Genomic DNA, 13946 nt, shown 5'->3' on the forward strand with positions numbered 1-13946 from the left:
CATTTAAAAGTACAGTGTCAGGCTCTTGACATGAACGCTAGGTTCCTTCTTCAGGGTCTGAAGAAAGGCCTTGGTGTCAGCAAATGGTTTCTACCAACTCCACCAAACACTGGGTCAGACTATTAATGGAAGCATACAACATCAAAGGCAGAACTCCTCCGCCCTTGTGATTCTTTCTGAATAGCTTCATGTTAGATTTTTGCCTGAATGCACGGTATGAAGTAACTTTCAATTGCCTGTGCAATAATATAAACACTTGAACACTTATCCACATGCCCTGCATATGCAATTTACCTCAGCGTGGTGACTGGAATGGTAAAAACTGGGCAACCACCTGTGGCACATCAAATGTCATTTTGGATTTAGAAAGCCTAATTGTAGTTGTAACGATCTTGAAAAGAAATCCTCAGAGGAGAAGTCAGGCGACAGAAGAAAATTACAGGCTCGAAAGCTACCCACAAAAGAGGAAAACATTTATTTTCTTAAAAGAATTCTAAAATACTGAAGGAGTGGAAATGGAAAGATCTGCTACCTGCTCCGCTGCTGTGAGCTGGCTGCTTTGGAAGAGCCAGCTCCATCCCCTTGGAAATCAGTGAAAGAGTCGTCTAGGGAGCCAGACTTTGAAGCATCCTGAAACTCCTGGAAGTCATCATCTTCTGGTTTTCCTACCTACATTGCAAATACGAAAATTGATACACTGCTGCCTTTCCAAACCATCACACAGCATAAGAGCAGTTCAGAGTAACGTGATCAACTTCAAACATAAAATCAGAATCCACAACCCTCTCAACACGAGTGAGCAAACTCAGTCTGGTCAGCGTCCCCTCTTCGACCGCACCCCGGGGTTCATCTAAAGCCACCAGGCAGCTCGGAAACAGGCCGGCTGTCCCTGCAGGCCCACGGCAGCCGCGCAGAGCTCTCACCTGGCCGGGCGGGTAGGAGGGCGCAAAGGCTCCCGCTGGTGGCGCTGCAGCTCCGCCCGCTGGCGCCGCTGCCGAGATGCCCAGGCCCATCACCGGCGGCCCGATGCTCAGCGGCAAGGAGGCGGGCGGCCCCGCGGGCAGCAGGGGCTGCTGGCTCACTGCGGCAGGCAGCGGCATCGGAAACCCGGATAAAGTAGGAACGGGGGCAGCTGGAAACTGGTTTAACATATCGGGACTCACTGCAGGGATTCCCCTCTGCAAAGGCAGAAAAAGAAAAGACAACCATATGGGACACGTGAGCAAAAAGGCATACTGCACTCACTCTCATTTCGAGCTTCTGTTACTGAAACTAAGAAAGAGCAAGGTTCCTTTCCAGCTTCAATTTCATCTTCTAAAACAAACCAAAAAAAGCACTCAAGATCCTATACTAAAAGAGTGAGTCCTATCCAGCTCCCTGGCTGCTGGGTTTATGCCAAGGGCAATGACAACTTACTGGCTGAGCAGAGGCATTTGACAGCATTTTTGTCCAGCTCTCAGTACATCAATCTAGTGCGCGTTGGCAAGAAAAGCCATGCTGAAACAGGTGGGCACCATACACACCAGTCCCACAAGATCGGCTTGGATCTTTATCTCAGATTTCATACAGGGCTGGTATTTGGAAATAAGCTGGTAAGAGATAATGCTGTGCTACCAACAACAGAAGCCCGAAGTTCACGCTCCGCTGGTTCAGGAGGAAAGTAACAAGTTTACTTGTTACATACTTATTATTCATAGACTGAAGGGATACAGAATCCCTTGAGGTTTGAGGAGATCAACTGTGTAACAACAAAGAAAAACATTCAGAACTTTCCATCAGAAATACACACACCTACTGCAGTTTGGTAGGTATATTTAAGAACCATCTTCAGCTGACATTAAAGGAGAAACTAGGATGTAAGTACTGGGATGTAATTACAGTCCTCTCGAAGCTACGAGGGAAGTTTCTCCTCTGGATTTCAGAAAAGCAGTATTTTTATTACAGGTGTGGTGCACAACCCGCCTGCAGCAACAAGCAGTCACGGTGGATTAGCCAAGGGCACTATCTTTGCACTATCTTTGCACTCTAATCACCAGAGCCATACCTGAGTTACTGCTATCATTGCCAGGACAGCATAGAGCTCTTCTTTCGTAAGCTTCCCAGGGGTGGTTCTATTGGCTAGAGCCCATATCTGTCCAAGAGTCTCTCTGGGCAATCCAGACGACATCAGTATGGGATACAGCTTAGCAGTATCTATCCCAGCAGGAGTCAAAGTTGTCTCTAAAATTTTCTTATACAATTCTGTTACAAAGGAGTCACTATTAGTCAGGCAGTTTGCTTTTTTCAAGCAAATTTAAGGTTGCTTTTCTACATCAAATTCCTAAATCAAATTAGTAACATGCAAGAGTGTAAGGTAAGGCAACAGCATTCAGGCACTGCACACTGTCATTCCTTTTCACCTAAACATGTTAGTGGAAGCTCTTTGTGCACAAGTTTAAACAATCAAGAATAATATTTTATACAAAAGAAAGTTAGTGCTTTATTTCAAAACATGTTTCTGTAACAGAATTGTGGGATAATCCACATCAAAAGAGTCCTAACAGCTTCACGTATTCAAACTTCAGTGTAATCAATATTGACTGCAGCACTTCATTGTTTCCAATGTTACTTGCATGTATAAGGTAAATAGTCTTAGGAAGTGAACTGCTTAATTACAAGAGATGCCAAAAGCAGTCCACCCATGAAAGCAATTGCAGCAGCAGCAGCAACTTCTACTAGTGTGACCTGCTTTCACAACAATTCTAAACATTTAACATGCTTGACGAAAATCCTTTCTCCAAGTGCAGGTAAATATCACAAATATGTATCTCAGCAAAAAAAATGAATTCATTTGATGGCTGAAGAAAAATGCTTCAATCACAAACAAAGGCAATGTAAGCACACGTGTTCACACTTCACGTTGCCCACTTCAATATCCACTCTCCCTGCTTACCTGGAACCAAGCTATCGTTGTAAATCCAAGGAGGCATCATTTGCTGAATTGGATCCTGCGAAGGGAATACTCCTACACCTAAAGGTGTTCCATTTAGTAAGAAAAAGAAAGACACAGTTGCATTAAGACAAACAGATTCAGAGCATAGAGGTCTTTGAGACTAGGTCTTAGCTTGTCAGCATCATTTAGCATTTCAAGCAAAGTTTTCAGAGGAAAAGCAGCTACTGCATAATATATTTCAACATAATGGCTTGGGGTAGCAGCAAGAGTACTGCCATGTACACAAAGAAACAAGGAGCTCCTCATCTGCCAAATTTCTAGTTGCACAGAACTCGTCTCATAACTTCTTACAGTTGCACAACAGCAGTTCTGTGCAATATAAGCTGAGCCTTCCCACCACTATGGGGGCTACTGGTGGAAAAACAAATTCATACTTATCCAAAGGGAAGCGTAAGAACCACTCACAACCAGAAAATCCTTAGCAGGGAAACACACAAACAGCCCATCAACCTGGATCTCAGCAAGTTCTTTTCCCATGCTCACAAAAACGTATCCTTTGCCTCACTGTTCAAAAGAAATCACAGCTGTCTTCACTACTACAGATTTCCATGTGATCTGCCACAACTGTGTCTCTGTCAATCAGTTACTCTCTTCTCCACTACATTAACTCTCACTGACCAAGCACACAGTAGTCATCTTCAACAAAATCTGAACTAGAAATAAAGCTGGTGCAGCTTTTGAAATGGCCTCTAAAATACAAATAGTTTTAGACATAACGCCGTGAGTGGCAAGTGTCTGGGAAAGAAACATTTCAGAGAGTGCATCTGTTTCTCCAAGAAAGAGGGCAGAATATTGCAAAACAGAAAACCTGATTAAACAAAGGTGTTAAACGTGATTACAGCAGTAAACTCATGTGGAGAAAGTCCAGAGCAAAATCACAGCTGTTACTTTTAGCAAGGAGCAGGAGGCCCTGGCATATTATTCAAGCAGGCATTCAGAGCAAAATTATGCAGAACTGGTCTTACAATTAGTGTACAGAGTGTTAGCATTCAAGCAGCATCTTATTAAATTCCATTAAATGTTTCATTTGCTCACCACACTCTTCAATTGCTATGTTTTGTTCTGAAGCCTTGTGCACCTCTGCAGCAGTGGTACCACTTTCATGTCCACCTACAAGAGCCCAGTCATTGATGGCTAGACTGGGACGAGCTTGGCCTGCAGCCGAGGCTTTGTGCCCAACTTCAGATGCTTTAAGTTTGGTTTGCTCCTGTTCAGATTCATTTAAGCCATTATCTAAGACTTTCTCCTCCAAGGAAGAGCCTGAATGAACAGCAGGAGGAAGTATTTATATTTTGTTATTAAGCACCCAGATTGCAATTCCACGCCTTCAAAGAAGTATTACTGGTACCAACAGACGATCAGACGAGGACCTGTCCCATCTCAGAGCAGCACCACTGCCCTGCTCAAATGCTTTCGTGGCCCAATTCTGCTTTTCACTTGCTACACACACACACAACAAATTCAACCAATGGACAGAAACACACAGGGAATACACGAAACCATTCCCTGTGTTAGGAATACCATTGCATAATCACCTGGATCGTGCAAAAGAATGACTTAAGGCTCAGGTCAGACACCCACTTATAAATGCTAAGTTCTTCATGTCAATCTTACCTACACCTGCTTAGCCTCCAAGAGAGGAAGCACGCAAGCATTCCACATCAGCACAGTAATTATTTCTTATACCATCTTTTCAGCTGTTCTATTACACAGCCTTCATACAGTGCCAGCACACAAGACTTAATATATCTGAGATGTGCCAGATGCATATTTAGCATCCTTCAATCCACACAACTTGCTTTTACAGCGCAGTTCTAAGAAAAGCAGGAAGGGACATCATTCCCCAAGGATCAGCAGGCTTCTAATTCACTGCCTATATCTTTCAGCCAGACTGAAGGGAAAAAAAACAACAACAAAACAGGTAAAGGCTCTCTGTAGCTTTACAACAAAAAGTGATATTGGGAAAAACAAAATAAAATAAAACTTCAGTTACCTGTTTTATGGATACTGGGTGAAGATGCAGAGGTAGGAAAAAAGGGAACCTGCCCAGCTGTACCATGCAGGATGGATAACACTGGAGTCTGGGTTGGAGGGAGAGGTTGGACCACAGCCTTTTCTGAAAGCAGTTGTCCAGCCTCAGCAGAAAGGAAAGGCTGGAAAGGCTGAGAGGTGGGCTGAGGCACCGCTCTGGGGCTTTCAGTAGGCCCTTGTATAAAGTCACTAAATTCTTCATCATCAAGAAAAGCAGAGTGGGAAACAGATACAGCAGAATGGGATGATGATGTGGGATGATCTGTAAAATGGAATGAACACAATGCAAAGTGATCAGGAGGAAAGTTTTTAGGAGGAAAAGCAGGGAAAACGGCAAATATAGCTATAAATAGCAAACAAGTGAGGAGAAACAGCAGTGGACGTGATTTGACAGAGGTGAGAAGAGTGACTACTGTCAGCACAGCAAACACATGAGGTAAAGCTGAGCAGCCTCTCCCGACCATGCATCTTCTCTCCCAGATGTAAATACTTTGACTGAATCTTGATTCTTAAAACCAGCTATGGAAATACCGCATTTGTTGTACACAGATTGGGTCAAAACAAATCAAGAGGAAATATTTCAAACTAGAGATGCTGTGTGGATGTCAAGGTGAGGGAAACGTTCCCCCTCAGAGATGTGCTTTATCCTCAGACACTCAGCAATAAACCTTGAGATACAAAAGAAACACAATATTCCTTCAGACAGTTTTCTGTGGATGCCTTTCCTAGTCACCCACTCCAACAGAGCAGGATGGGAAATTTAACAAGCAACGGGAGAATGTGAGGAGACCACTTGGAACTTCAAAATTATCAAAGAGCAAATCCACAGGAGAGATAAAGGTTTTACATGTGAAAATTCTTGTCCAGATAAGCCGCATTTGGGCTACGCAGAGCGAGCTATGCCTTAACCCAGAAGAAATTTCTAGTAATAATTGTTACAAACACAGTAATTACTGAGAAGAGAGAATACCAAAGGCTTTGATTTGACCATGCCCAGGCAATGGTGGAAAAAAAAAAAAAGCTATTACAGTACTCTGAAGTCTTTACACAAGGTTTTGATCATTCCTAACACTTACATAGCACTTCTCAGCTTCAAAAGCTCTCTGCAAAACATTAATTATTGCTTTGACTAGAAAGGAACTCAATTATAAGAGTTAGAATGGAAGTATAAAGAAAGTTATTAACACTGGGCTTAACATCCATTATCAATTCCCCTGATATTTCATGGTAAGCATTTCATATTACATTTTCTTTTAAAGATCATCAAGTCTTCCAATGAAAGCTGAAATCTAGTATCTCACACCAAGTGTGTGAACAGTTGTTAGGATGACACTCAAGTTTACAAAACATTAATACATCCACTTTACATCATCAAATAAAAACACTTCTTTCAGTTGGTTCCTTCTGCCGAGGACTTCAAATATTAGTTTTATTTTCAGTTGGAAGAGAGGAAAATGACAAACCTGGCTTTTTCGGATGCGATGCTGGTGTTGGATGCATTTTAGCATCCCTAGAAAAACCATCTAGATTTCCTTTAATGGCTTCCAGTGCATCATCTCTGCTTTTTTCACCTGTCTGAAACGTTTTGGAAAAAAATAAAATAAAATCACAGCACAGTTCAGTTTCCTTCCAATACCCACACTTGTTCAGTACAAGATTTAGCACTGCCTACTGTTAAATCAAACCCTTCTTTTTCCAGCAACACCCGAAGCTTATTAACAGTAACTCCCATATTTAGAAAGCTGTATTTTGCAGGCTACACAATAACAGCGCCTTTCAGTCTTCCAGCAGACACTTTATGTACAGAAATAACACATAAACCTTGTTCAGTTATTTGTAGTCTTACAGATAAGGGCCTCAGAGCTCACTGGAACAGCCCGAAACTTTGGATAAAGTTAACAATCATGCCACCAAATGTTCTCTTCTCTGGAAATCTCAGTCTGTTCCCAAATGCTACACTTCAGGTTTGTTCAAATTTATTTTACAAAAGTTGGTTTTCATTTACAGACTTTGTTTGCATTGCAACAAGAGTGTGCAAGTGACTGAATATTCCAGATGCTTTCCAAGATCTGATGTGTCCTGCAAGCTCCCCACTCACTTCCCAAAATAAAGCACTCCACTAAAAGCCACTGAAAGCCTCAAGGAAACCAACGTGGCCCTTGCTGTTGAGGACCTACCTTAGGTTTCACACTGCTTAAAAGCCTCAGCTTTTGCTTCTGCTCTTCAAACTGGCGCCGTTTTCGTTCTTCTTCCAAAAACTTCTGCTGGTGCTCAAACCTCTTTCTGAAATGATTAAAAAAAAAACAAACTATAACCAATTTTTCATTCAAGTTTCCACATCCAACTTCTGCTAGATTTTTTTCCATTTCTTTTGACTCAACTTCAGCTGGCTCGGTGCATACCTCCACTTTCCCTCAGAACTGTTCAACAGCCACTGTTAATTTTATAGGTTGCCCTCAAGTGCAATGAATTACCTCAAAACTGTTCCACAATACTAAATGAACTATTTTTCTAGAGAAACGATGGTTAATATTTCTGCTATGAGGACTGCACCTCCAGACCACGTCTCCCCCTGAAAATAAACAAGCCAACAAGCATAAATAAATAAGAACAATCCCCAGAGCAAATAAAGCATCACTTACTGCTGCTCCTCTGCAAACTGCTTCTGCATGTCAGGGCTGTACTGCGGGGCTGCTGGGCGCATCCCTATGAAAGAAGCCTGTCCCATGTAAGGCATTCCAGTCGCTGGCATTGGCCCTAAGGACATGCCACCCTAGAACAAAATTAATAATACAGCTTCAAGGTTTTTTTCCTCCAGAAACAAAGCCCAACCACTGACAATTACATCCTGCTAAATGACAAACCAGGTAGATCTTACAAAATTCAGAGCGTAACAACTGCTGTGACAAGCATGGCACAATGCAGTGGCCATTCAGTAGGTGGCACTCTTCCCTCTCAATGGATGAGCTACAATTCTTAGGGGATTTTAGACAGCACGATGGCTTTCTGGGCAAACACAGAAAATGAAGACAAAATCGACACAATCTAGGTGAAACCATTACAGGCATCCTAACCTGCATCACTAACAGATCCATGCACTTGGGTTTCCTTGTTTGTTTCATTTTTAATGCAGTTTCCTACTCTAAATGATTACAGAGTACTTCTAAACTCCATGCTGGGGGTGCATGCTCCTAACCAACAGCTGCTGCTGGCCAGACTGGCTCTGATCACTTCACAGAAAAAACTCATTTGGGCATCCAAGGGGGCAGACAATACAGAGCAACAGCACCAGGAGCCTCAGCCCAATGGACTGCATGAAATGAGGAATATTTGGTGATAGACATATCCTGGTGTGGTGGCAGTAGCAAAGCTTGCCTAATATAGGAGGAGCCAAAAATTAAATTACTTCTATTATCATTCATTTTGTTTTTGCTATCAGAGCACACAGAAAGAGAACAAGTGCTACTATTTTTAGACTAGCACTCATAAAGCCATCTTCCTGCTATAAATTTTAGGAAATTAATTTAATAATGTCCAGGTGGGGGTGGGAAGTGAGAGGAGAGCATAAGGAGATGGCAAGACATAATAAATTCAATTTGAGACAGCAATTCGGTTACAAAGCTTTGGCAATACATAAAATTTCAGCAAAATGCAAATCCGTACATAAGCACAGATGGTACTAAGCAGAAAACAAGTGATTAAAAGCAGAGAAAATATAGCACTGGCTACTCGTACTTTGTTCTTGTTCCTCAATTAGCAACAGTTCAGATAAAGACCAAGTTGCTTTAAGCAAGGAAAAACCAACAATGTTAGAGAGGAAGTAGGACAAATGGGAAAACTGCTCATGCGAGACAATGCAGCACATTTCTCTGGAATTGCTTTCTCCCTGCAACAAGGTTCTTAAGAAGAAAGTTTACGAATCACCACTTGCACTTGCATGCAGCTCTACTTCAGCATCTGAGTGACAAAGACACAAAGAACTCAGCGAATTGGTCACCACCACAGCATGTACCAGCTCACAAGGGGCTCATGAAATACCGCACAACATCCCACCTTAGCAGTAAGGATGTAGAACCAAAGCAAAAGCAGTGTCTCATTTCAAGCCACATCTCATCGGCACACACCTGCATGGCCATGGGTCCAGGAGGCATTTGAGAGCCATAATTCATGCCCATCATGCCTGGCATGTTGGACTGCATGACGGGAACCATTGGAAATCCTTGCTGTTGCATAGGAATCATCCCTGTAATAAAACGTTCAACAAGATGAGCACTTTGTGTTAAAGCTTGTTTTTTTTGTAAATATTTGAACTAAACCACCACAGCAAAGTAAAGGAAGAACAAAGAAATCAGTCCCACAATGAAAAGCAGGCTGCAGGGCAGGCACTGCGGGATATCCTGAAGTTAGCTACTGGTCAGGCTAAGAGAAGAGATGTTAGAGGCTTTCCCACAGCCAGGCAGATGAAGCCTCCCACCACCTGAAGGAATGGCTGTGGGTTTCTTCCCATACACTCTTCACAGGGTCAGTTCCAGCTAATGAGATTTAATTAACCACGTTGACAGCTGCTGATAATTAATTGTCCATTACACTAGAAAGGGAAAACTTGAAAACTGGGAGCATTTCAAGATCAGCCTCAGGAAATAAATCCATGCAGCACTTTCACAGAGCGACTTCTCATTCTGAGCTGGCTGGATAACTCCAATCAATGAGCCCAACACAGAGAGTGGAATGGTTAGAAGTATTTGCCAGTCAAAGCCACATTTGAGTAAAATTTGACAAATCAAACTGAAATATCATTATTCACAGAATGAAGCCAAATCCATTACGCCTCAGGATCTTTGTGCTTTGCTCTCCTGGGAGTCAGACACCGAGAAGAAACTCACACTTGCTACCAGCACCCCATGAGAGAATTCTGACCGCCTGTGGCTGAACATCACGTGCAAAGGCACTCCAGGAGGGATGCAACAGGCTCAGAAACAAGCCATAAATCAGCTCCCAACAATTTTATAAGAAAACTGTCACTTCTTCAAGTTCTCTCTGTATCTTTCATTAATTAAACAAACAGCGCTGCAACAGCAATGAGAACAAAGGTAATTTAAAACTGGGGCTCTCCTGTTGTCTGAGCACTTTCACACAGGTTGTGACTGCTGTCCCAAGGTCTTACAGAGCTTTGTAAATATTGACTGGGTACTGCAGAACCCACACAACACTGGTATGCACAGCTGGCAGAAGGAGCATAAAGAGGTTAAATGCCGTATTCAAAATAATATAAAAATCTTAAAGGCAAATTCAGGGTCAGACACACCAGAAGTATCATCTTCCAGGGTCTCTAACCCAGCACTTTGCTTTATCAGCATTGCACAGAGCTTTAGAAACAGCTGCATTGAACTGAAGGGGCCGACCAGCTCAGGAGTTCACCTAATCACACTAGGAGCAGCAGCGCTGAACAGAGATCACTTGGAGTTGGTTGCCATCTCCAAAGGTAACGAACTTAGTGCTCAGAGCATTACATCCATACATACCTTGAGGGGGGCCCAAAGCGCCTGCCACGGGGAACATGAAGCTAGAAGAGGAGGGAGAAAAGGGAACGTGAACATCAGTGGATGAAAGCAGTCTCTGAAGTGCACCAGCCACAGTCCTCACACCGCAGTCGGCGCCTCCACCTGCTGCTGTGCATTTCAGAGGAGACATCAGCAATGTTACACACAGCCCCCTGCCACACATAGCCCAAAACTTCACAGCTCACACTGCAGAGCTATGAAGGAACAGACCTCAGCCTCTGTAACAGCACGAAAATGGCTTTGACTCATCCACATCACCCACAGGAGAACTTCCAGCACCTGCACAGGTCGGTGACAGGTCAGGCTGTGAGCTCGGGCTGGGCCTTCGAGCACTGCAGAATGAATAAGCATCTCCTGCCAGAAGCATCTGATTCAGCAAGACCATGAAGCGCACCAGAAAACGGTCCTCAGCTCCTTGGTAACTATTTTCAACAGGGAATAAACTGACCGTCAGACCCCACTGCCTTCCCCTCTCCCCCTCAGAAATGGTATGCATCACAAAATAATGCAGTGGCTGGTTTCTTAGTTACATCTCAGTTCAAGAAAAACTGTTGGTTCGCAAAAAAACTATTCATCAAGTAAAAAACACCAGGTACACCTGGAGGAGGAACTGCTGAAAATTCAACCAAAATTCTAATGGGAATGCTATAGTGGGCTGTGCTGCCAAACAGGAGAAAGGCCCTCATTGGGAAGCCTCACTCACAATAAAATCACCTGAGCAGTAAGTCACAAAATAAGAACTTGAATCGGTGCCCCAGCCAGCTGTTCCCTCAAAATGCCACGCAAAGACAAACACGCTCACAGATGTTCAACACAAAGGTGGACCTAAAACCACCTGGGAGTGAAGGAGAAGACACTACAGCTGATTGCAGGCAGTTCTGCACACCCTGCAGGAAGTCACAAAGCCAACCTCATTTATACTTCTAGAAGAACCGAGCAAAATAAATTCTAAGACAAAATAAAGAATCTGGTTGATGGATAAACGCAAAATTTAATTGCAGCCAGTTGCTGCACAGACTGCAGGTGACACAGTCACCAGCACAACCCACAGCACTCCTCAGTTCAGTCTCTGACTCGGAATCTTCTCAATGCTTTGGCTTCTTCTTTTCACCTATGGAAACAGCTGATTATCTCCAGGCTGTCAGCACCGAGTGCCACCTCAGCCACAGATCCTCTGAAGCCACATGTAATTTCAGCTCCTGCACACAAAGCAGTTCTGTGCATCTTAAAAATACACCACTCCTCATTTCTTTTGCATTATAAAATATTTAAAGTTCATTTTGAAAAGCTCACGAGTACCAAAAAGTGTTCATAGCTTTATGTTGCACTTTCTTGTCAGGGAATCTGGTCAAAAAGCGTTCTTCCAAATTAGCAAACGTAATGTAACCTGAACAAGCATAGCAAGGTACCGCTGCCTGTTGGAAGCAAATAAAGGACAGGCAATAAAATATTTATCCCTTCCTACTGAGCTCCTGATTTATTTATAGGTCTCAGTGAAAGATGAATAAATAAACAAACCCTGGAACTAATGAGAGGGCACTGGAAGAGGAAGCTACACCAAAGTGGCAAAGCAAGCTCCTAGCACAGCTCTCCTTATGGTTCTGCTGTGCCACTGCTGGGAGCTGCCACCAGCACGGACGCTCAATCCTCATCACATCATCATTTCTAAAGGCAAAAACCAAAAGCCTTATTTCCACATTGCTTTCCAGGGACATAGAAGGTATGGTCACAGCCAGCTAAAGCAGCAGATCTGCAATGCTGAAATTAAGCTCTCAGCCACTGCTGAGATAACGTGGAGGCAGGACAGAAAACCACAAAACCTGACAAAACATGCTGATAGAAACAACACCAGGAACAGCTTTATTAAAAAAAAAAAAAAAAAAAAAAGACATTTTAAGTCCAGGTACCTCAAAATAATAGAACTGATCATAAGAATAAGCAGGTAACAACAGGACTGCCTTTAAAAAACAAAATGAAATGGGCACCATGAAGTACATCTGTAAAAGCCAATATGCTTCTCGAAAGCCAGAAGAGTGTTTATTCCAGCTAGTTGGCGGCAAACTCCAAAGTTCCCAAATGCACTTTCCTGAGAATGGAATCCCTCACAATCTTGATTATTTAGGGCAGCTGACTACCACCAAATGTGCCATTTCAATGGGGTTTCTTATTCCTCATTACTTCCATAAAGGATTTAAAAGCAGCTGCAGGATTTCTGTTGTTCTCAATGTCAGATGCCCCCCCACCAGCTGGGCTGATGCAACTAGATGCAATACTTGATGTAATACAGTAAGAAAACGCTACATGTGTCAGATAGCCTGCACAAGACAGAGTAAATATAAGGAAAGCAAAGCAATTACCCTACAGCACTGCTACTGTGAGAGTTCTGTTAATCTGCGTGCTCCTATCGGATAAGTACCTTAAATGGGAAGCTTCAAAACCGAAAGTCAGCCTCGATCAAACCACAGGAGCAACTCCTTTGCTGTATCTGTGCGTTCCATCTGCACGCAATGCACTCCTAACCACAAGCAGATTTTTGACCCCCCAGTTCCCAATGAGCAAAGCCTCATTCTACCACCGCGCTACGGGATACGCCGGAGTATTTTTCAGTGGCAAATTTCAACACAGAAATCCACAGAAACGAACCCCCGGCGCAGAACGTGAATCGCTGCCGCCGGATTCGCTCTCAAAGCATCCAAACGCCGATGGGAAACAAAGGCTCTGCGACGAGCGCACCGTCGTGGCCTTCAGCTGACTGACAAACGAACGTCCGCTCCTCGCAGGCAGCGCTGCTCTGAGGCCGCCGTTTCGCAGCCGTGCCGGGTTTATGGAGCGACGCGCTGCAGAACCGGCCCTCGGAACTCGAAGAAGCAACTGAGCCACCCGCCCCGAGAGCGGAGCCCCGGAAACACCAGAGCCCGGCTTAAACGAAAGCATCGCTGCTTTCACCCGACCCCGTTCCTCCACCTCACACCGTGCCCGCAGCGCCGGTGAACCAGCACAGCTGTCCCTGCCGGCACCCAGCGGGGCTGCGGGCCCCGCAGGAACCCGGAGAAAGAGACGTTCGGAAGGCAGCGACAAGCGGGCGGCTCGCACCGAGGCAGCAGGCCGGAGAGCCCGGCACGGCAGCATAGGGGCACGGCGGCACAGCGGGCCGCCCGCGGGCCCCGACCCCCGCCTCCCCCGCGGCCCTTCAGCCCCGCGCCCAAGCCCGACGGCCCCGGCCCCCCAGCCCCTCGATGCCCTCGGACCCCGCCCCGCTCCGCCGCACCGACCCGGCTGCCCCCGCGCCTCCTGCCGCTCCAGCTCCGCCGGCGCCCGCCGCTCCGCCGCCCGCCGCGCCGGGCCCGGCCCGCAGCGCCATC

At 44.7% G+C, this 13946-nt stretch overlaps 1 protein-coding gene across 4 annotated transcripts in view; it reads right to left on the reverse strand.

The window, feature by feature from the left end:
- SYNRG (synergin gamma) overlaps positions 1-13945 on the reverse strand; it is a 35955-nt gene extending 22010 nt beyond the window's left edge. For 2 of the 4 annotated variants that reach the window (XM_042880009.1, XM_042880008.1), the window contains exons 1-12: positions 13857-13945; positions 10546-10586; positions 9148-9266; positions 7666-7796; positions 7201-7306; positions 6487-6598; positions 4986-5285; positions 4028-4252; positions 2933-3010; positions 2045-2241; positions 924-1178; positions 533-669 (exon numbers count right to left, since the gene is read on the reverse strand). In XM_042880009.1, coding sequence (XP_042735943.1) covers positions 533-669; positions 924-1178; positions 2045-2241; positions 2933-3010; positions 4028-4252; positions 4986-5285; positions 6487-6598; positions 7201-7306; positions 7666-7796; positions 9148-9266; positions 10546-10586; positions 13857-13945 — 1790 coding nt within the window. The remainder of the gene's footprint in view (positions 1-532; positions 670-923; positions 1179-2044; positions 2242-2932; positions 3011-4027; positions 4253-4985; positions 5286-6486; positions 6599-7200; positions 7307-7665; positions 7797-9147; positions 9267-10545; positions 10587-13856) is intronic. The other 2 variants (XM_042880011.1, XM_042880010.1) reach the window with 2 other exon arrangements.
- Between the last annotated feature and the right edge of the window lies 1 nt (position 13946).

The sequence above is a fragment of the Lagopus leucura genome, unplaced genomic scaffold (assembly GCF_019238085.1).
Source record: "Lagopus leucura isolate 7727_CA_CO unplaced genomic scaffold, USGS_WTPT01 Super-Scaffold_100024, whole genome shotgun sequence".
Lineage (NCBI taxonomy): Eukaryota > Metazoa > Chordata > Aves > Galliformes > Phasianidae > Lagopus > Lagopus leucura.